Source organism: Hemitrygon akajei, chromosome 9 (genome assembly GCF_048418815.1).
Source record: "Hemitrygon akajei chromosome 9, sHemAka1.3, whole genome shotgun sequence".
Classification (NCBI taxonomy): domain Eukaryota; kingdom Metazoa; phylum Chordata; class Chondrichthyes; order Myliobatiformes; family Dasyatidae; genus Hemitrygon; species Hemitrygon akajei.
Window position 1 is genome coordinate 76090968 of NC_133132.1, and position 24817 is coordinate 76115784.

The 24817-nt window shown below is 39.1% G+C and overlaps 1 protein-coding gene across 1 annotated transcript in view; it reads left to right on the forward strand.

The window, feature by feature from the left end:
• Window positions 1–24817, forward strand: part of rngtt (RNA guanylyltransferase and 5'-phosphatase) — a 335310-nt gene that overhangs the window by 302285 nt on the left and 8208 nt on the right. Inside the window, exon 15 of the mRNA XM_073056388.1 lies at window positions 6187–6310. Coding sequence (XP_072912489.1) covers window positions 6187–6310 — 124 coding nt within the window. The remainder of the gene's footprint in view (window positions 1–6186; window positions 6311–24817) is intronic.

Consider the following 24817-nt stretch of genomic DNA (forward strand, 5'->3'; position numbering starts at 1 on the left):
AGACAATCTTCTTTCTCCCTTTCTGACCATTACATAAAAACTATTAAAAAAATTGATTTACAATATTTATACTATTACTCAAATATTAAATACACAACAGCCACAAAGCCATCAACTCCTTCATGCAAATGATTGACATATAACATGAAAAGAAACAGTCCCAATACCGACCCCTGTGGCACACCCCTAGTCACTGGCTGCTAACCAGTAAAAGGCCCCCCTTTATTCCCATTCTTTGCCTCCTTGTAGTCAGCTAATCTTCTATCCAGTCCTGTAATACCATGGGCTCTTATTTTGTGAAGCAGTCTCTTGTGTGGCACCTTGTCAAAGGCCTTCTTAAAATCCAAATACACAACATCTACTGACTCTCCTTGGCCTATCCTGCCTGTTATTTCCTCAAAGAATTCCAACAGATTTGTCAGCAAAATTTCTGCCTTCGAAAACCATGCTGACTTTGGCCTAATTTATCATGTGCCTCCAAGTACTTTGAAACCTCATCCTTAGTAGTAGACTCCAACTTCTTCCCAACTACTGGTCAGACTAACTGACCTATTCCTTTCTTCTGCCTCCCTACCTCCTTAAAGAGTGGAGTGACATTTGCAGTTTTCCAGTCCTCAGGAACCATTCTACCTTTTCAGAACCCTATGGTGCAGTCAATGTGGTCCAGATGACTTGTCTACAGCCCATATATATAGCTAGGGTATCTAAGACCTTTGCATGGTAGTTGTCAACATGGAGCAGAGAGCAAATATGTAAATATGATGGGAGCAAAGGACGTTCGGAATGGTGAAGGTGGAGTGCCATGGGAGGGGTGCAGGCCAGGTGGCAGAGAAGGACTGCTGGGGGGTGGCACATAAGCAGACACACCCAGCACTGAGACACCAGGCAAGGCCATTAGATTCCAAACAATTGGTTATTGATCATTACAGAATGTCTTTGGTGCTTTCTGCTCCCTTCCCTCTCCCTTTCCCTTTTCTCAATTGTGATTCCCCTCTCCCTGCCTCCTTTCCACTCTCAGTCCACAATAGAGACCCATATCAGAATCGGGTTAATCATCACATGTCGGTTTAATGTGTAAAATTGTTATAGTACTGTGCAAAGGTCTTAGGTACCCTAGCCATATATACGTGCCTAAGACTTTAGCACAATGCAGTATCTTTATACTTTTCAGCTTCCCAAGCACCTTCTCATTAGTAATAGCAATGGTCCTCCCTTCTGCCCCTTGCATTTCTGACATTCGGCTAGTGTCTTCCACAGTGAAGACTGATGCCAAATACTTATTTAGTTCATCTTCGTGTGAAGTTATCCCTACTGGTTCAAGAGTCTGATGTTTGAGGGGTAATAACTGTTCCTGAACCTGGTGGTGTGAGTCCTGAAGGCTCCTGTACCAGCTTCCAGATGATAGCAGCAAGAAGAGAGCATGGCTTGGGATTGGGGCTCCTTGATGATGGATGCTGCTTTTCTACAACAGCCCTCTGTGTAGTTCTGCTCAAAAGTGGGGAGGGCTTTACCCATGATGGACTGGGCCACTCGGCTACTTTTTGTAGTATATTCTGTTTAAGATTATTGGTGTTTCCATACCAGGCCTTGATGCAACCATGATACTCTCCACCACACATCTATAGAAAGTTTTAGATGTCATGCTGAATCTTCACAAACCTCTCAGAGGAAGTAGAGGCATTGCCATGCTTTGTTTGTAGTTGCACTTAATGTGTTGGACCCAGGATGGATCCTCTGAAATGATAACACCAAGGAATTTAAAGTTGCCGACCCTTTCCACCTCTGATCCTCCATTGAGGACTGACTCATGGACTTCCAGTTTCCTGTTCCTGAAGTCAGTAATCAGCTCCTTGGTCTTGCTGATATTAAGCAAGAGGTTGCTGTTGTGGCATCATTCAACCAGATTTTCAGTTTACCTCCTATATGCTGACTTGTCATCACCTTTGATTTGGTCATTAACAGTGATGCTGTCAAGAAACTTGACTATGGCATTGAAGCTGTGTTTTGCCTCACAGTCATAAGTATAAAGTGAGTAAAGCATGGGGCTAACCACACAGCCTTGTGGTACACCATGTAACTCCTGCAATATTGTTCAAAACCCATCTGATTCACTAATGCTCTCCTGGAAGTGAAAGCCACCATCTTTATCTGGTCTGGTTTATGTGTGACTTTTAGAAGCAGTTAAGATAGACAATAAATACCAGTATTGCTGGTGGCACCTACAATATATCCCATAAATCTATATAAAAGATGTTAATTAAATGCAGAATTCTAATTATTTTCATCAAGGTACGTTACAGCACATTTTCTATCACGTGGATAATTTATTTTGTTTTCCTTGCCTGCTTCTACTGAACTGAATATTTTATTTGAGCATATGTATTTTCTATGTTGTTATTCACAGTGAGTCAGAGGCTAGAGAAATTTCTCGGGTTGCTTTTTCACTTCAGTGCAGTAAGGTTGAAGGTATCAGATGTTTTGTGTGCCTGCGATAGGTCACAAGAAATCTTTCAGTAGTGATCTTTCTCAGTGTGGCTGAAGTTGTTGAGTAATGGGCCATACTTGTCAATATTGACTGTAATGGCATTTTTCCCTCAAGCAGATGATGTGGGTTGGTCTGTTGTTTTATTGAAGAAGTGGTTGGGAAGCTGGGCAGAAACTGTAATGCACTTAATTAAAACCAGTTAATAAAGGATGGAGTTAGTGGGTTGGTGATATATATACTAACAATCTGTTTTGAGTCTGGTTGAGTACAATGGATTCTAGTTACTTTGAGCATCAGTTAATCAGGGCAGTTATTTATTTGGAGCAACTCTCAGTGAACAAAAGCTAAATTGACAAAATATCTGGGATTATCTTCAGTTATTTGGGACTCTGCTGCTTAATTGAGGCAGGATACTGTTGCCGAACAGTTTCTAACTAGTATCTGTTGCGTGCACTTGCAGAGCTGTTAGACAGTACACAGTGCTTAAAACAATCGGTTTTTGAATAGCATCTGTTGCGTGTGTTTGTGTTCAAAAAAGTGATTTTTGTCACTGATAGGTGGCGAGAAATAAGTAGTAAGAAAATTCAGAACAGTTTCACTCACTGTGGTTTCAAGCATTCAGGCATAGTGGTGCCAGAAACTCCCAGGAGTGAAAATGAAAGAAATTCACTTCAGCAACTTAGGAATTAAGAAAGTATTGACAATCATCCTGAATGTTACCCAATGAAAATGAAGATTTGGAGGATTCAATAATCTAAAGCATTGCATGAAGGCAGTCCATTATCTGCACTTGATGTCTGTGCTGGTTTTGTTCATTTTCAATCAATCAAAAAAACACGGTAGATGAATCCCTTGGTCGATAACTATCATGAGCTAATACTCAGTTTTATAGTACTGTAGAGGTATGGGTAGTGTTGTAATTTATTCTGTATTTCATTTAAGTACATTAATTGTTAATCAGTTAATGGTAGCTTGTGTTTTTTATACCTTTTAACTATCTATGAAACTACGGCTAATTGGGGTAGTTGCTTATCAGGCTAATATGTACTGGTTCTGGTGTGTCCCAGTTAACCGAATTTACTGTCTTAGCATTATGAGAGGCAAGGTAGGGTAAATGAACACTGTCTTTTTCCCAGTTTTGGGGAATCAAGAATTAGAATACATAGGTTTTAAAATAAGAAAGGAAAGAATTAACAGGAACCTGAGGGGTTACTGTGCACCAGGAGAGTGATCAGTTTATATAGACTGAGCTGCTAGAAATGTTTGAAACACGTATGTGAACATTTAGGAGTTGCTTGGATAAGTGCATGAATAGGAAAGATTTAAAGAGATATGGATCAAAAGTGGGCAAATAGGACTAGCTTAAATGCAAATCTTGATCAGCATGGACCATTTGAATCAAAGAGCCTGTTTCCCGGCTGTATGACTGAATCTAATTAGTATACATGAGATTAATTACATTAGCAATTACAAAATTAAGCTTAAATCTAATGGCCAAATGGTTCCATTTATTATCAGAGAATGTATACAGAATACAACCTGAAATTCTTGCTCTTTGCAGACATCCACGAAAAACTGAAGAACCCCAAAAGAATGAGCAACAGAAAAATGTTCAAGCCCCTTCTCCATCCTCCCCTGTTCAAACAGCAGCAAAGCCATCAACCTCTCCCACCCCCTCTCATTTCAGTAAAAAGTGTAAGTGCTGTCCACCCACCAAGCAATAGCAAAGCCCCCAAAGAGAGACCATGGTATGCATTCAACAAAAATTATTGTTTACCCGACAATTTGACATGCTACAGGCTGTCATTCTCTCACTAACAAGGGACAGGGAGAGATCTGTGATGATGTTACAGTCTGCCGCACTGCATTTTATTCCAAGATTCTCCGACTCAAGAATCAGCAGCAAACTCTCCCCACCATTGAGAGAGAGCGAGCGAGCGAGCGACTGCTTGACTACATAGATCTTTGTCTTCAGCATCCGCCACCACAATAACTTGATGTTCCTTCTCAGTTACCTCAGTTGGTAGCGCCAGCCTGGAATCGGTTGTCCACAGGGCTGCTTCCTGGCATCTTCCATGCTATGCCTAGAGAATGTCAAAGAACAGTTGGTTGGTGAGGTCCATGAGCGAAGACTCAGTGCCGTGAAAAACAACAGTTTGAGTGCTGTTGTAGATCAGGGACCTCGCTAGAACACCAGCCACATTGAAAGGGAAAAGAAAAGAGATATTACGAGAGGAATTTATGCTGTTTCCACAGATGAACCACCTAATTAACAAGAAACAAACCTGTGTAGAAATTAAACACTAAAATGTGGAAAACAAATCAGTATGAGGGAAACTTGCTGTAACTGCATGCAATAAAGGGAGAAATAGAGTGAAATGTAATCAAGATGGTCATAAATATTTGCATAAAAGGGCAATACAGATGGAATGAATACAACTAAAAGATGAAGGGAGTTAAAAAGAAAAGACTCAATTTGAGTACAGATATCCAGGATGTTAATTTTTAGAGATGTTCATGAGGTTGGAAGGGCTGAAAAGCAGTGTCCCTTTCAACGCAGACTCAGACGTAGATAAAACAGATTCTCATCCATTTATTCCAGATGAGAATTGCAGCATCAAAAGATGGCTACATCTAGGCACTCGCATATAGTCTTAGGTGACTTCAAGGAATCCTTCAAAGATGTTCACCCTGAAAACAAAGCTCAAAATCCTCAATCATAATTAAGTAAAATTAATAGATTTTCTAATTGTGAGAATTTTATAACCCATGATTTTCCTTCAAGTCAAGTCATGATAGAATTAAGTATCCAAAGCAACAAAAGGAATTATTAAATACATCTTTCTGAAATGTTTGTTCAGGAATAAATGTAGATTTCCATGGCTTTTCAAAGAGCACATCTTTTCATGTGAAAGAACAAGAGTAACCTTGGCTTAATGCTTCATTTGAAAGGATTCACCTTAGAGAGGGCAGTATCTCCTCGGTATCTCTTTGAAGTTTCAGCCCCATTCAATTAATATAAAATTCAGGAATAGTAGCAGGAATTTTCTCTCAATCCGCAATCCCAGAACAATGATTTACATATTTGCTTTTGTTTACCATTCTGCTAGAAAATTAATCGATTTAGTAACCTGGTATGTGTGTGTTCCTATAAAATTGAGATTGCTTTCTGCTACTTAGGTTTTAATGATTATAAGCCTGTGGCAATTGCTTAAACAAAGCAAATTAAATTGTCAGAGAAGTTTGGATTTCCTGCATTATTGTCACAAATTCTCGTTTATTTTTAAAACACTAATTTTGTAAAAGACTTTTTTATTATGGTGTAATACTAGGGAAATATATTAGAGAAAATTGCTTGTAATATTTCTTTGAGCACACATTGCAGTGACAGTTGCAGATCATTTGGACATTTGCCAAACATTAATTTGTTAGGTTTAACATATTAAACATTGTGAGCTTACCTAGGAAATGGAGTAAAATGCTTCTTCAGTGTCACATACAGTTCCCACTAACCTTGTTGTAATAAGCAGTTTCCTTTTTCTAATAACAGGTGTTAGAAATAGTGAGTTAGCAGCCTCTGCAAAGAGGAAAAGATAGTTACGGTATACTTTTTTTTACAGCAACTTTACAGAAGCTGATTCCAACAACTGCAGATTTTTGATATACATTTTCTTATTTCTCATCGCTGTTTTATCTTTTAGGTAAACAAAGAACTGAGAGCATATGACAACAAGATCATTGAATGCAAGTTTGAGAACAATAGTTGGGTTGTAATGCGAGAAAGGCTGGACAAGAGTTACCCCAATTCCTATGACACAGCTATGGGTAAGCAGTTTTGAAAATTTCCATTTGGGCTAAATATCTAAAGAATGTGTTGGAGAAACATATTTAAATCAGATATGAAATAACTATCATTGATTTGACAAATGTTGAATTCCAACTAATGATACAATTTCTCTTTCAAAAACTAATGAATCTTTTAAGTCCAATGAATCACAATTGAGACCTGGAATATGCTCTTATAACAGACTTGGAATGAAGCTATGGACACCAACTCTAGTCATCATGATTAAAGTACTTTAAAGTTCCAAATGGTGACTTCTTGTTTTCTAAGAAGTACTCGTGGCACACAGTTATACACCTGTCCTGACCAGCAATTCTTTACTGCACTTACATTCTCTCAGCAACAAAGCAGAATTTGCTTATTTTGCTGTCTGTGTGCACAAAGGTAGCAGTAAACTGTGTAGTAGTAGTATTATATTCTGCTACATAGTTTACTGCTAACCCTGTATGTAGTAGCATGATATTCATTCCATATTCAAGAATAATATAAATTTTCTCAGCTTCCACAAAATTTAGGATACACTAACAATAGTTGTTAAGTTGCTGCATGTGTAATTCAGGGGCCTGGCATGATTTGAAATCCCGTCCATAATACTGATCATAAAACTACAGAATGCTACAAAGGCACAGCCAGCTCACTGATTTATTTTAGAAAAAGAGACTCAATGTCCTTACATTCTGGTCTGCCTGTCACTCTAGATACACAAAAGCGAAGTTGACTCATGGGTGCTTTCTGAACTAGCTGAGGAAATACAGAGATTTAGTTAAAACCCACGTTACAAGAATTGAAAAAGTCATTAGCTTGGAAGCTTATTTGAATGATTGATACATAGACAATTAAGAAGTGCCTGACTATCTGTGCTCCTTCCTTTTGCTTTAATCAATCCACATTTGGAACAGTTGTTAATCAACCTGAGGTAGGAGCACTGACTATTCTGAATGTCTCAAGTGCTTCTCAAAACTAATTTAAATTCAAGGAATTAGATACAGTTGCAAGAAAAAGTTTGTGAACCCTTATCAATTATCTGGTTTTCTGCATTAATTGCTCATAAAATATTGGACAAATACAATCTGCCCAAACTAATAACACACAAACAATTGTACTACTTCTCGCCAATATTGAAAAATACACCATTTAAACAATCACAATCTAGGTTCAAAAAGTATCTGCACCTCTGGGGTAATGCCTTCTACAAAAGTTATTTGGAGTCAGGTGTTCCAATGAATGAGATGAGATTGGAGGTGTGGGTTATAGAGTTACCCTGCCCTATAAAAAAGATACACAAAGTCAGGTTACTGACAGTGCCTGCTCTTCTCATGAAAAATCTGTTAAAGTGCACCATACCTTGATCAAAACAACTTTTAGAGATTTTTTTAGAGATATACAACAGGAAAGGGGCAATAACACTACACACCCCTCCCAATAGTAACTCGGGATATCAAGGAGCAGATAGGGAGGTAGATTCTGGAGCGATGCAATAATAATACGGTTGTTATGATGGGAGATCTTAGCTGTCCTAATACTGACTGGCATCTCTGAGTGCAAGGGGTTTAGATGGGGCAGAGTTTGTTAAGTGTGTTCAGCCAGGTTTCCTGATGCAACATGTAGATAAGCCAACTAGAGGAGAGGCTGTACTTGATCTGGTATTGGGAAATGGCCCTGGTCAGTTGTCAGATCTCTTGGTGGGAGAGCATTTGGGAGGTTGTGACCACACACTATCTCCTTCATCATAGTGCTGGAGAGGGATAGGAGCAGACAATTTGGGATAACATTTAATTGGGGTGGGAGAAATATCATGCTATTAGCCAGGACCTTGGGAGCAGATGTTCTCAGGAAAATGCATGGCAGAAATGTGGCAAATGTTCAGGGAACATTTGCATGGAGTTCTGCATAGGTATGTAATATTGAGGCAGGGAAAGGATGGCAGAGTAAAAGAACTATAATGTACAAAGTATAGAAAATCTAGTTAAGAAGAAAAGAAAAGCTTATGATAGTTTCAAGAAATTAGATACTGTTAGAGCTCTAGAAAATTACAAGCTTGCTAGGAAGGACCTTAAGAATGGAATTAGGAGAGCCAGAAGGGGCTATGAGACGACCTTGGTGAGCAGGCTTAAGGAAAACCCCAAGGCATTCTACAACTATGTGAAGAGCAAGAGGATGAACCATGTGAGAATAGGACCAATCAGGAGCGATAGTGGAAATGTGTGCATAGAGTTGGAGGAGGTAGCGGAGGTACTTAATGAATACTTTGCTTCAGTATTCACTAGGAAAAAAGACCTTGGCAATTGTGGGGATGACTTAAACGGACTGAAATGCTTGAGCATATAGACATTAAGAAAGAGGATGTGCTGGAGCTTTTGAAAGGTATTAAGTTAGATAAGTCACCAGGACCGGATGAGATATACCCCAGGCTACTGTGAGAAGTGAGAGAGGAGATTGCAGAGCCTCTTGCAATGATCTTTACATCATCAATAGGGACGGGAGAAGTACTGGAGGATTGGAGGGCTGCAAATGTTCCCTTGTTCAAGAAAGGGAGTAAGAGATAACCCAGGAAATTATAGAGCAGTGAGTTGGAGCAAGTTGTTTGAGAAGATTCTGAGAGGCAGGATTTATGAGCATTTGGAGAAACTTAATCTGATTAGGAATAGTCAGCATAGCTTTGTCAAGGGCAGATCGTGCCTTTCGAGCCTGACTGAATTCTTTGAGGATGTAACAAAACACATTGATGAAGATAGAACAATAGAGGTAGTGTATATGGATTTCAGTAAGGCATTGATAAGGTTCCCCATGCAAGGCTCCTTCAGAAAATAAGGAGGCATGGAATCCAAGGAGACCTTGCTTTGTGGTTCCAGAATTGGCTTGCCCACAGAAGGCAAAGGGTGGTTGTAGATAGTTCGTATTCTGCATGGAGGTCAGTGACCAGTGGTGTTTTGCAGGGATCTGTTCTGGGATCTCTCCTCTTTGTGATTTTTATAAATGATCTGGATGAGTAAGTGCAGGGGGGATGGGTTAGTAAGTTTGATGATAACACAAAGGTTGGGGGTGTTGTGGATAGTGTGGAGGGCTGTCAGAAGTTACAGCAGGACATTGATAGATTGCAGAACTGGGCTGAGAAGTGGCAGATGGTCTTCAACCCAGACAAGTGTGAAGTGGTTCATTTTGGTAGGTCCAATTTGAAGAAAGAATATAATATAAATGGTGACACTGTTGGCAGTGTGGAGGATCTGAGTGATCTTGGGGTCTGTGCTGATAGGACACTCAAAGCTGTTGCACAGGTTGACAGAGTTGTTAAGAAGGTGTATGGTGTGTTGGCATTCATCAACCGTGACATTGAGTTCAAGAGCCGAGAGGTAATGTTACAGCTATATAAGACCTTGGTCAGACCCCACTTGGAGTACTGTGTTCAATTCTGGTCACCTCACTACAGAAAGGATATGGATACTATAGAGCAGTGGTAGGCAACCTACGGCTTGCTGGCTAGATCCGGCCTGCAAAGGTATTTTGACCGGCCCGTGAGCAAATATTGGGATACTATGCGTATCCGGCCCGCGAGCGATTTTTCCTGATTCTGAGTGTTTCACGCGACCACACTGATGGACATGCAAGGCGTCTTGTTACACTGGCCCCAAGTTCCGGTTTGGTCCAAGCCAATGACGGGAAGGCAGACTACCTTATTAATATGGATTAGATACTCTCCGTGCACGCACAGGTTTTCAGACGGGATCGTTCAAATTTGTAAACAGAAACAGTGTCACTGTGTTTTAACAAGAAATCCACGCTAAATATCTAGATATTTACATGTGCTACGATACTTGTTGAATAACTTGTGTTTCAAAATAAGATTGAAGAAAGACATTCCAATGGCAATGAATGCAAAACCAGGAAGGTAGACACTGAGTGCTGAAATTTCCAAGACACTTTCAGTGAAAATGAAGGAAATGCCCCTGCCAGCTATGAAGTCTCAAAATGTATTGCAGAAAAGATGAAGCCTTTTACAGATGGAGAGTTTGTCAAAGAATGTTTACTGGCAGTGGTGGATATTGTTTGTCCTGAAAAGAAATCCTTATTTGCATCTATCAGCCTGTCAGCAAGAACAATCACATGGCAAGTTGAAGAACTGTCAGCAGATGTTAAAAGTTGTTTAAGGGATGCCCGCAACGAATTGCGATTTTTTTCAATTGCACTTGATGAGAGCACAGACTTGAGAGACACTGCTCAACTTGCATTGTTTGTGCAAGGAATGACCTCAACTTTTCAAATTTTTGAGGAGTTTATTCAATTAATTCCTATGAAGGACACGGTTACTGGAGCAGACATTTTTGAAGCTTTGTTGAAAATGATGTCAGAAATGAAACTTAATGTGTCAAAGCTAATTGGCATCAAAACTGATGGGGCACCAGCAGTGCTGGGACAGAAAAAAGGCATCATCACATTACTGCAAGGACAAATGGAAAACCTGGGAATCGCACAGAAACTGGTTAAAATTCATTGCATTATCTATCAAGAGGCATTATGTGCCCAGTCTTTGAAATTAGAAAACATAGAAAATAGGTGCAGGAGTAGGCCATTCGGCCCTTCGAGCCTGCACCACTATTCAGTATGATCATGGCTGATCATCCAACTCAGAACCCTGTACCTGCTTTCTCTCCATACCCCCGATCCCTTTAGCCACAAGGGCCATATCTAACTTACTCTTAAATATAGCCAATGAACCGGCCTCAACTGTTTCCTGTGGCAGAGAATTCCACAGATTCACCACTCTCTGTGTGAATGTGTTTTTCCTCATCTCGGTCCGAAAAGGCTTCCTCTTTATCCTTAAACTGTGACCCCTCGTTCTGGACTTCTCGTTCTTATATGTTTAAAGATTCTGTGTCTCCTTTTACTAGATTCAAAAGATGCCTTGATTGAAATAAATTGCAACTAAACTGAGTTCTTTGATTACTAATTGGCATCCTTGGTTAAGCACAAATGATTAAGCTAGAAATGATTTTCTAGCATGCGTTATTCATTAATTTGAGGCAAAAACATAACTAGATGTATTTAAATGGATAATTCCCATATTTCAAGTTTTTTATGGCATTTATCTGGCCCACCGTCTGCTCATTAATGTGCGATCCAGCCCTCAGAGGCAAAAAGGTTGCCGACCCCTGCTATAGAGAGAGTGCAAAGGAAATTTACAAGGATGTTGCCTAGATTGGAGGGCATATCTTATGAGAAGAGGTTGAGTGTACTTGGCCTTTTCTCCTTGGAGCGACAGAGGCTGAGAGGTGACCTGATAGAGGTCTATAACATGATGAGGGGCATTGATCGTGTGAATAGTCAGAGGCTTTTTTCCAGGGCTGAAATTGCTAACACGGGAGGGTGCATAGTTTTAATGTGCATGGAAATAGGTACCAAGGGGATGTCAGGGTTAAGATTTTCACACAGAGAGTGGTGGGTGTGTGGAATGCACTGCTGGCGGCGGCGGTGGAAGCGGATACAATAGGGTCTTTTAAGAGCCTCTTAGTTATGTACATGGAGTTTAGAAAAATAGAAGGGTATGTGCTAGGGAAATTCTATGCAGTCTCTAGAGTAGGTTACATGGTTGGCACAGCATTGTGCGTTGAAGGGCCTGTAATGTGCTGTAAATTTGCTGTAAATTTCTGTGTTCTGTGTTCTATATACATGAAGATGAAAAAGGCTACAAAAGCATTTTTAAAAACTTGAGTGTTCATCAGTCCACAGTAAGAGAAATTATCTACAAGTGGTGGAAATTCCATTTGGAGAATTTACTCTCCCTAGCAGTGGGTGTCCTGCAAAGATCACTGAAGGAGCACAATGTGTAGTGCTGAAGGATGTGAAAAAGAACCCGGGGTAACAACAAAAGACTTGAAGAAATCTCTAGAACTTGAAGTCTCTGTTCATGTGTCCACTATAAAAACAAACACTGAACAAGAATTGTGTTCCTGGAAGGAGACCACAGGAAATCACTGCTCTCCAAAAAAAAACCATTGCTGCACATCTCAAGTTTGCAAAAGACCATCTGGGTGTTCCATAATTCTTCTAGGACAATGTTATGTGGACAGATGAGACAAAAGTTGAACTTTCTGGCAGAAATGCACACTGCTCTTTTTGGAGGAAAAGGGATACTGCACACCAACACCAAAAACCTCATCCCAACTGTGAAGCATGGTGGAAGGAGCATCATGGTTTGGGGCTGCTTTGCTCCCTCAGGGCCTGGACAGCTTGCAATCATTGAGAGAACAATGAATTCAAAATTGTATCAAGACACTTTACAGGAGAATGTTAGGGTAGCAGCCATCTCCTGAAGCTTAATAGAAGTTGGGTGATGCAACAAAATAATGATCTGAGACACAAGGATGATCTGAAACAACAACAGAATAGTTTCAAAAGAAGGAAATTTGTGTTTTGGAATGGCCAAGTCAGAGTCCAGATCTTAACCCAATTGAGATGCTGTGGCATGAACTGAAACAGTTTTGCATGGAGGAATGGTCAAAAATTTCTTCCCACCATTGTGCAAATCTGATCAGCTGCTACAGGAAATGTTTGGTGGAAGTTATTGGTGTTAATGAAGGATCTAACAGTTATTAAACACAAAGGTTCATGTACTTTTCCCGGCCTGTACTGTGAATCATTAAACTGTATGTTCAATAAAGACATGAAAAATACAATTGTTTGTGTGTTATTCGTTTAGGTAGATTGTGTTTGTTTATTATTGTGACTTAGATGAATATCTGACCACATTTTATGAGTAATTAATATAGAAAACCAGGAAATTGCAAAGGGTTCACAAACATTTTCTTGCGATTGTATATTTACTTCACCATTTGCACACTAACACATACAACTTCATGATAACCTTCATTGGTTTCATGGGTTTAATTTCCAAATTCTCACCTTCATCTATACACCCTATGATACTCCCCACCTTAGTAACCTTGCATCTTCTGAATTTCACATTCTCCCCACTTCTGGCACTAGAGCTCCTTGCAGTAAAAGCTTACCCCTTAAATTATCTGCTTTGCTCTCTCCCTCCTTCACTTTTTAGCTATCTCAAATTCTTTGTCTTTGACCCTGCTTTTAGTCAAGTTAATCTTCTGTTGCTACTTGGTGATATACTGACACATTTTGGGTCATTTACGAAGTGTGAGCTACCCTTGATATCCAATAGTTTCCCTGAATAACTAGCACTATAATTTTCAAGTTTAATTGTCATTCAACCATACACATGAATACAGCCAAACAAAACAGTCTTTCTTTGGGCCCAAAGGGCAAAACACAGTACACTCAGACCCTGCATAGCTCTGATTCATTACAACAAGGTTATTCAATTCTGTATTCAAATTTTTTAAAACAACAAAAATTCTCAAGTGGCTACCATTACACTAAACATTCAATCAGCCAATGAGAATGTTTTAAATACGCTCTGAGTCACTCACAGTCAATCACGTATTAGTTAACACTTTGCCTCCCCTGTGTGTGTAAAAGTTCTTGCTTCCTTGCCAATTTTTTCCTTTTTTTATCACCCATAATGTCTGGAAAATGGCCTGCAACTTCCAGTGAGAATAGTTGCATCAGGCAGTTTTTGAAAAACCACAATGTCATGAAAGCTATAGACAATATCACAGCAGCCTGGAATGAAGTAATTTCAAACAGAGTGTGCAGGAAGCTATAGTCAGAGTATCGTCTTAGGATTTCAGGCGGAACCAGCCTTCCAAATCCTTGTTGAACTAGCCAGTGAAGCAGAATTAGAGGATGTTAATGATGGCGATGTTGAAACATTATTGCATTCTGATGGTGAGAGCCTTAGTGACAAATAGCTTCGAGAATTGGCCGAGCAGCACATCCTGGGCGAATCTGTGTTCATTGGCGGACAGGAGGAAACATTGGCAAGAAACCTCAACCCTAGCATCACCATGATCACACAAATCACTGGCCAGTTCGTTGACAATGACCCGGAATGGAAGCGAAGCAATAAGGCAAAGAGATGTGTTCTCAACATGATCTCCTGCTACCAAGAATTACTTCATCAGAGGAAACTTAAGAAAAGGCAGTCAAGTGTTGACACATTCTTGAAGAACATGCCAAAGTTAGAGGAGGACCCCTAGCCTGGTCCCTCTCAAAGATGTAACTACCACCTGCTCCCCTCTGCTGTTGCTGCGATGTGTTGCTATTTCACTGATGTACAGGTCAGGCCTATTTGCGTGTTTGTTACTTTACAAGTTACTGTGTATACATAAAATAGTATATAATATATCTTGGGTTTGATTTTTATTTACATCAGGCACACAAATTCATTTTATGTAATGTTATAATGACCCTACTTAGTGCTGAGTTACATTGCACTCCCCCCCTGAGGAGCAGATCCTCAGCTTTAAACAGGGGGGCTGACTGTACTGACAGTCACACACAGCACTCACACATATAGTATGATAGTAGAAAAACAGTCACAAAAAATATATATAGCCCAAGTCCCTGAGTGGCATAGCCTGTAGATTGACAGAGCCCGGGATGTTACCCTGGTGCTATGTTTCTCCAACAAGCACACAGCAGTTCATCATCGCACGCTAGTGCAGACGCAGAGGAACCTAATCCAGTTAAGGCAAATGGCCTGTAAATTGTGTTACTTCCATGTGCATATGTCTCACTAATTTCACATTGGATTTGATTGTAATCCTTACAATGTGTCATCTTTTGTACTTGTATTCATTTATGGAATTTAAAAAATTAAGTTCAAATTATAAATATTGTAAAGCCATACTAATAACCACTAACATTGACTCCTACAAAGGCATGTATTACATCACTATATCTGTTCTATAAGCCTCTTAACATTTATTATATAGTGTGCAAATAAAAAGGTATATAATTAACATCCCTAACATTTCAATTATTAGGTTATACATGGGATGCAAATTACATTTTATAGTTTATTCATAATTATATCGAAAGATTGTGTGAAGGTTAACATCCCAGTTATGTTTGCACTTGTAAACTTCTGTCTGAACACTACAGATTTCCATTAAATCTTCTTAAGGATGTAAAACCAGTTAGGGACTGCAGTGCATCTTTTGTTCTAGTCATTGTGTTTCCTTCACCACCAGAAAGAATCGTACAGTCTGGAAACAGGACATTCAGCCCATTTCATCTATGCTTACCAGTGGGCATCCTTCTGTATTAATCCCATTTCCCAGCACTTTGATCATAGCAATCTATGACTTGGCAGTTACAGTACTGATCCAAACAATTCTTCAATGATGTCAGCAACCAAGCTTCAGCACTCTCAGCCAATACATTCTAGGGATTTTCTGTTCTCCATGTGATGAAGATCCTCCTTATATCCACTCTAAATCTCTTCCTTCTTACCCTAAAATTATATCCTTTAGTTTTTTCAACCTTTGATATGGGAAAAAGTTTCCTGTAGTCTACCCCTTCTGTACTCCTCTGGGGAAATCCCAGGCTAAATCCCTAACTTGCCTAAGCTCGATTTAGCCTTGGATTTCTAAACGTAAAGTCGATATATTCTTCTTTTCCAGTCTAGCACAGTACAATGCAGCCTGCTACATATGCATATTCTGTGAATCTCAACAGGCATGTGTATGTTTGAAAGATAATAATGAGCTCGGTTCTGATGGTTAAATAACCAGCTGGTTCTTGCCTCTAGACTCTTAAGGAGAGTGACTTCTTGGCTGAAGCACTGGAGGGCTGGCAGTGCCCTAGGTGCCTTATCCATCAAGTGTCTCTAGCACAGGAGGAAGAAAGCTGGAATGAGTAACCATATATTGTTAACACGAAGCACTCAAGTTAAGGAAGCAGAATTAATTATATGAATCTGCTGTAGGAGAATTTAATCTTGAGCAATAGTACAAAAACAACAACAATGCTGAATCAGAAGCCCTTTATCAGGTTTTAGGAACTGAAATAACATTTTAAAATTCAAACGGGTAACTTATTATTAAAATTTTCACAATTCTGCTTTTGGTTTTTAAACAATGAGTACTGATAACATTGGAAGGTACTGTCAAAGTTAACAATCTGAGAGAGCTGCAGATCAAGATAATCACTGGGTTTACTGCCTTTTATTCAGCGCTCTCTGTTCAAACAGTGAGAAACAGACAAAAATAAAGAAGAACAAAAGAGTGTTGATGATAATTTGTTATTCTTTGCGAAAGGATGGTGACATTTGCTCTTCTTTCCCATTTTAACTGTTTCCAGTAGCCCTGTCATCAATGGGGTCTTGCCGATCCTGTTTAAATTAAATATTTTACTGCTGGTCAAGAAAAGAAAAAGATACAATCCTATTATGCAGTTCACTGCGCAATGATATCATGTCCTCAGAAAAGATTTACTTGTTTTACTGAGTTGTAATTTGTCACTGTCGTCTTATCCTGCTCTTCTCATTCAGTTAATGCACTTGCTTCACTGAATATGAAAATAATGAGCAGTTTCCTGTTATAAGATTTTATTTGTTATCAATGATAAATGATATAAATTGAATTCACTAAAACTCAGGACTCTTAAAAGTATGGGGTGATAAATACTTGGCACAGAATAAAGAAGAGATAAGCTTTCAGAGGGTGTAGGAATTGAGGGCTGTAGTGAATTGGCATACAGAAGGAAACGAGGTTATGGCAGATCGGTTATGTTACTAGTGTAGGTCTGGGCGGGGCTGAGGGACCAGGTCGCCTACTCCAGCCCTTGTGTATTGTGCTCAATATTGCTCTCAGTATTGCAGCTGTGATAAAAGCCAGAATTATGAATAGCTGTGGCATAACTCCTAATTCCTTGTAACCTTAGCAATACATCCAATAGCATTTATGAGCATTTTCTATACCTGCCTAAGATACTGTAATCATCCCTATGCATGAATTTGCCCCTTGCTTGTTAAGGCTCTTTGCAACTCCATTGGCTCTATGTTTTAAAATTTGGCAGGTGAATCTGTGTATCACTTCAAAAGAGAGAAAAAAAATCAGTTAGATTAATCAACTGTGGGGGAGCCAATTTTGGTTTGATTGCTACCACAGTGATAAATATGATTATAAACAGCATGATCAGAGTTTAATTTTCTCTTGAGAATGATTGCTTCCACTTTTTTGTGTTGATTTATCACCTGTTATAGCTCTTCCGAGAGCTTGATTTAAACTCCTGTCTATCTGCTATCCCCACTTTGTTTCAGCTCCTTGATAATGCACCCACAATGTTCTTTGTTCTGACTTATTAGTGCCAAAACAAAGATCTTGATGTCAAGTGCCAACTTTGTTTATCCCTCAACAAATGCCTTCTGACAACCTCTTGAACATTTACAGCATTTTGTTTTATTTCAAATATCAAGCTCCCATGATATTTTGCTTTTTACAGAATATTAAGTTGATGGCTTCGGGAGACAATGTGGCATATCCAAATAAGCAAAGCACAAGGTGTTTATGAGATTGACCAGTAACAGTTTTATGTTTGTTACCTTATGAACTGCTGAGATTCATCTGAATCTTTTATCATTTTCTGTAAAAACAAAACTGAGACAATTTATGCATTGAAGCAATTTCCTCAAGGTAAATAAATTCCTTTATCCTGAATTGAAAATCCCCTTTTTGTAACCATTTTACTTGTTTATTGCACTCCTGCTCCGGTTTCATTTTACTTTGTTACATTTTTTTCATCATTCTTCTTAGCTTCTTCAATCTCTTGTTTTTATTGCTGCCGCTGTTGTTCATCTAATCTCTTTCACAGAATTTCTTTTTCTCCCCATTTGGAATGTATCCACCCTGTACCTTACTCATTATTTTTAAGTAATATTCAAAATGCATATGCCATATACTGCAACGTTATTCATAACAAGAATCTCAAAAATTTGCAGCAAAAGTTCAGACAAATTTTGGCAAAGTAATGTGACTTTAAATTCATCATGGTAACTTGTAAAATTCAGTAGACTTATTTGTTTATTAGTAAAGAAAGGCAAACAAACCTGTGTGCATGTGTACGTGGTTTCTCATCAACACACATACTCTTTATCAAACATTAACATAAGTTAATGGTGAGCAGATACGTGGAGAGTAAGTAATATCTTGCATCACTGTACAGATTGTGAGAGTGGTTTTATCTTGGCCTTTTCTGAACAGGACATAGATCCATTGCATTTGAATGACTTGGCTAGAAGTGTAGGAAATTTTGGACCAGGAGTCTTAATTTTTCACAACACTTGAGCTACACAACATGATGAACAGATGTCCTCGGTGTGAAGGCAAGACTTTGTCCATGCATAGGTGCTCCTTCCTTTTCTATCATGGACAGATGCATCTGCAGTAGATAGATTGGTAGGAATTAGATCAAATAAGTCTACACCCACACCTCATTACCTGCTGCTGATCTGGCGTATCCAGCGATCATACTGCTAGTAAAGTGCCCTTGCATTGGTATGCACCCACACCAGTCTCAGTACTTTTTTCCTTTTTCTATTTGATATTCAACATGGATAATTCATGTACAAGCTCAGAACTGGCTATCTAGCTGACATCAGGAGTAGAACAGTATTCCAGCTCAATATGTAAAGTGGTGACCTGGCATATCCCACACTCTCCTGCTGTTATCCAATTATGGTTCAAATCCAAACTCTAGTTCAGTGATCGTAGTGGTAGGGAACAAAAGCAGCAGGATGAGGAGTATCTCAGAATGAAGCAGCAGCCTAGCAGAGATGCAGACTAGCAAGGGAACCAGGTCACTATTAAGGCTGTAACCTTGTGGACTAATATTTTAATCAATGTCTTAAGCTTCCCAATATATCTTTAACACTTTGTATATTTGCTAATAAAACTCTAATACCGGCCCTTTCACTTTCTCAATACTGTTTACACTTCCATCTTCATTTATTCACTTCCTTTCTCTTTAACCTTCCATCCTCTGACACATTTCTCTATAACTATCCACCATTGATATTTGTAGATTGCTTTATACCTTCATTATCATCCTGGCATTAATCAACAGATGACTAACTTAATATATGATATTTGAATTGTTAGCATACAAGTTCAAGAAAAGTTAACTGCCGTAAAAGAAATGGTGGGTAAAGAGATTGAGTTTATGCAGTAATCTTCATAGTAATAATTTTACTGCAAGACGCATGCACAAAGTGTTCCATACATTCTATTTTAAAATATACTATTTCATCGTGCTGTGTTTTGTATTATAATGTTAGTATAGTTTCAAAAAAGACTAAATCTTCTTGACTAAAGTCATTCAATTGGAAGCATGATTAAATGAGCAGAAAGGTTAATGTATCATTTTTTGATATTACTTTTATGTTCTTTTTTCAATTACTGCCATCTCTTGGTATTGTTTGACTAGTTTTTCTATTAATAAAATTGTAGTTCTAATATCACTTCGTACATTTGCCATTTCTTTAGGGCGGAGTTATTAACACAGTGAAGTAACACCCAGCATGGGCCGAGAGTTCTCATTATTTTATTGTTCTGTGGGTGTGATAGACACATGCAATGCCTGTTGGATATATGGATGCGTTCCAAATGAAAATTTGGAACTTATCTATGTTTCCACCAGGCATTCACTCCACTTGCAAATTTCTACAAATGTACCAAGGGTAACATGGATGCATCACTGTCTGGTATAGTGGGGGAGGGGGTACTGCACAGGGTCAGAAAAAGCTGCAAAAAGTTGCAAACTTAGCCAGCTCCATTGTGGGCACTAGTGTCCCCAACATCGAGGATGCCTTCAAAAGGCAATGCCTCAAAAAGGTGGCATCCATCATTATGGACCCTCCCCATCACCCAGGGCATGCCCTCTTCTACAGTCAAAGAGGAGGTCCAGGAGCCTGAAGGCACACAATAACTGGCATTCTAAAAGGCTGCAACACCGTCTGGTGTGGGGGGAGGGGGGAGGCAATTGCACATGATCAAAATAAGCTGCAGGTAGTTGTAAACTTAGTTAGCTCCATCATGGCCACTAGCCTCCGTAGTATCCAGGACGTATTCAAGGAGCATTGCCTCAAAAATGGAATATCCATCATTAAGGACCCCCATCACCCAGGACGTGCCTTGTTCTCAATGCTACCATCAGAAAGGAGGACAGGAGCCTGAAGGCACACACTCAATGATTCAGGAGCAGCTTCTTTCCCTCTGCCATCAGATTTCTGACTGGACATTGAACCCATGAACATTAACTCACTATTTTTATTTTTGTACTAGTTATTTAACTGTTTAAAATAATAAAGACACCTACTATCATTCACAGTTTTTCTGTTGTTATGTATTACATTGTACTGCTGCCGCAAAGACAACAAATTTCACAACATGTGCCGGTAATACTAAACCTGGTTTTGATTCTGATTCAGAGTTTCAGGAACAATTTCTTCCTGTCGCCATCAGAATTCTGAATCGACAATAGATACATGAACACTACATCACTATTTTTTTCTCCTCTCTTTTTGCATTACTTACTTAATTTATTATAACCATATAGCCATTACAGCACGGAAACAGGCCATCTCAGCCCATAACCCTCCATTCCTTTCCTGTCCATTTACCTTATCCAATTTTCTTTTAAATGACAAAATCAAACCTGCCTCTACCACTTCTACTGGAAGTTCATTCCACACAGCTACCACTCTCTGATTAAAGAAGTTCCCTCTCGTGTTACCCCTAAACTTTTGCCCCTTAACTCTCAACTCATGTCCTCTTGTTTGAATCTCCCCTACTCTCAATGGAAAAAGCCTATCCACGTCAACTCTATCTATCCCCCTCATAATTTTAAATACCTCTATCAAGTCCCCCCTCAACCTTCTACACTCCAAACACACACACCCACATATATATTTCTTACTGTAATTTAGTTTTTAAGTTATGTATTGCAATGTACTACTGTGGCAGAACAAAAAATTTCACGATATATGACAGTGATATTAAACCTGATTCCTGTTCTGAATACATATGCAATTGTTGCTATCTTTCCTTGTGCCTGTTGTTCTTCTTTTAAAGATAAAGTTCCTTGAATTTCAAATGGTGACTCATTTCTCCTCAGTTATTGAATGTAGTTTGTTTGAAATTGAGATACAGTCAGTGAATTAGGAGATATTCTGTTTGGGCATGAGGGTGATTTCTGGGCAAGCATTTCCTTCTTTCCATTTAATAGAACATGGTAATTTAATGTAATTGCACTTTTAGTGGCATTGCTGTAAAATCACATGATTACCATGGGTTAAATAAAAGCACTAATTAAGCCAATTATTAAGAGTAGGTTTCCTTTTAATTAATTTATTTTCCACCTCTTTCTTCATTGGAGCCATAGATACAAACTGCCACTCATTTAGTACAAATTGCCATTGTTGATAATTTCACTAGTTAGCTAAAATGAAAAATGTTTCAGTGATACATTCTGTTGCTTCCTTTCTATGATACCACCAAGCTAGTAAACTTATAAATTTACTCTTAGATGTAGTTCCATCTGCTCCTTCTGTGGTTTCTCTCCTATCTAAACCCACTCCCTTCCCCTCAATGCTGTCTCAAAAACATCTTGTCAACAAGACCCATCACCCGTTCCTCTTGACTCCTTTTCCACAAGACTCTTATCACTCAGTTTCCTTTCCTGCGTTCAAAGTTAGCATATATTGATAATGATTCAAATCTTTCAACATCACCCTTTAATCAGAAAAACAATTCTTAGCCGGCTGTCCATCCATCTATATCTCTTTTCTAACTTTCCTTTCAGAGTCCTTGTGCATAAATGCCTTTGACATTTTGCTCTTGTTTCCCAGAACTCTATGTGAATTACTCAAAAGGCTTGTTGTTTCTTGATGGAGTCCTATAAGGGTTTTTATCAAGATTAACATTTTATGTGACTGTGCTATAGGTAATGTTTAAGAGAAGTGTGGATAGGTACTTCATCAATAGAGATATGGAGGACTATGGCCCTGTTGCAGATCGATGAGAATAAGCAGTGTAAATGGTTTCGCCATGGACTAGATGGGCTGAAAGGCCTGTTTCTGTGCTGCACTTCTCTGATTCTGTAATTCATCTTCCACACATCTCTTCACCACCATCTAGTTTATTGCTGCTTCACTCGCCTTATTGACATCTCAACTTTTATGCTATGTACAGAGGTTCCTTGTGCCTATACCATTCCTCTGGTGTCCCCTAAATTTCTATCTACAACTGCCTTTTTTCTCATCACATTCTGCTTCTCAGCAATATGATTAAAATCAGTTTCCACATGCATGCTGACAACACCTGGCTACAACTCACCACTCCTAATCAAACTTGCTAATCAAGCCTTGTGCATTCAAATCCAAAGCATTCATGTATACTTAGTGGCCATGTTATTAGGTACAGGAGCTATCTAATAAACTGGCCACTAAGTGTATTTCTGTATGTTTGTGGTCTTCCACTTCAAGGTGCATCATGCTGTGCACTCAGAGATGCTCCTCTGCACATCATTGTTGTAGTACATAGATATTTGAGTGACAGCTTGAACATCTGGCCATTCTTCTCTGACCTCTCTCATTAATAAAGCATTTTTGCCCACAGAACTGCTGCTCACTGGATGCTTTTGGTTTCTCACACCATTCCCTATAAACTTTAGAGATTGTTGTACATGAAAATTCAGGAGATTAAAAGTTTCTGGGATACCCAAACCAACTTGTCTGGCATCAACAATCATTCCACAGTCAAGGTCACTTAGATCACATTTCTTCTTAATACCGATATTTGGTCTGTGAGCAACAGCTGAATCCATGACCATGTCTGCATGCTTTAATGCATTGAGTTGCTGCTACATGATTGGTTGCATAAATGAGCAGGTGTGCAGGTATGCCAAATAAAGGCTGCCACAGTAGTGTATAACAATATTACAGCGTGGGACATCAGAGTTCAATTCCCATGCCATTTCTGTAAGGAGTCTGTATGTCCTCTTCATGGAATGTGTGGTTCTTCTCCAGGTGCTCTGGTTTCCTTCTGGGCCAAAGACATACCAGAGGTTAATTGATCATTATAAATTGCCTAGGGTTAAATTGGTGGTTACTGGGTGCCTAATTCCGTGCTGTATTTCAATCAATAAATAAGTGATCGCTGGTATAAATAATAAGGGTTCCCAAACTGACCCCTGTGGTATACCACTGGTTACCAGTCTCCATTCTGATCAACATCTTACCATCACCCTCTGCTTCCGATGTCTGAGCTAATTTTGAATTGACCTAATTAGCTCTTCCTGGGTTCATGGGAACTAACCTTCACGATCACTTTGCTATGTGAGACTTGTCGAAGGCCTTGCTGAAGTCCAAATAGACAATGTACTACCCTTACCCTACCCTTGGTTACCTCTTCAACGAATTCTTAGAAGTTTCATAACACAAAACTTCCCACACCCAAAGCTGATTCCTCCAAATCTGACTCTGTCTATCCAGGTAGATCCTGCCTGTCAGATGTTAGGCTCATTTAACTGTAGTTCCCTGGCTTGTTCTTGCTACCTTTTTCAAACAATGAAACAATATTAGCCACCTTCTGGTCTTCAGGAACTTCACCAGTGGCTAACATTGAAGCAAATATCTCTTCAAGGGCCTTTGCAATTTCTCCTCTTGTCTCCCACAAAGTCCAAGGATGGTCTTGATCAGGCCCTGGGGATTAATCCACCATAATGTGCAATAAGGCTACAAGTACCTTCCAAGATGGAACCAAAGTGTAATGACTCATTGTAAGCTACTATCTCCAGATCTACTCATTAATTTTGTTATAATTGTTCTACTTGTTTAAATATAAATTCTGTACTTCTAAGAATTACTAATAATGTTATCTTTTATTCTGAATTCTGTTTTTGTTTTATCTTGTGCTACCTCAGTGTACTGTGTAAAGATTTGATCTGTATGAACAGTAAGCAAGACAAGCTTTTACTCTACTTCAGTACATGTGACGATAATAAATCAATTCTAATTTCGTTGTTCTCCAACATATCTCAATAAGCACAAGGAGAAAGATTTGTTATAAATCCCGCCCGTCTCCTTTGGCTCAGGGCAGAGATGGCCTTGCTGATCCCTAAGGGAACCTACTCTCTCCCCAGCCACCCTTATAGTATATCTATAGAACTTCCTGGGATTTTCCTTAACCTTTCATACTCTTTTCTTTGATATTCCCTGCCCTTCTCTCAGCCATCTTTCTGTGATGTTTATAACAGCCAACTCACCAAAGCCAGTTCATGCTTTATGTTCATCTCCCTTGTGCATTGTTAATCCCCATGCATTGAAATAAATGTAGTTTAACTGAGTATTCCTTTATCTCCCTTTACTGTGCCCATGGCTATCCTAATTGCTAATCTTCTTCTTACTGGCTGTTGCTTTATCCCAAGGCTTGCTCCTGCTCAGAGTTTCACCCTCTGAACCTAGTTGATATCCTGCTGTGTAGCATTAGCAAATTTCACTACAAGGGAATTGGTCCTTTTCTGGTGCAACCTGTTGCTTCCACCCCAGAAGAGATCCAACTGTCTAAGAATCTGAA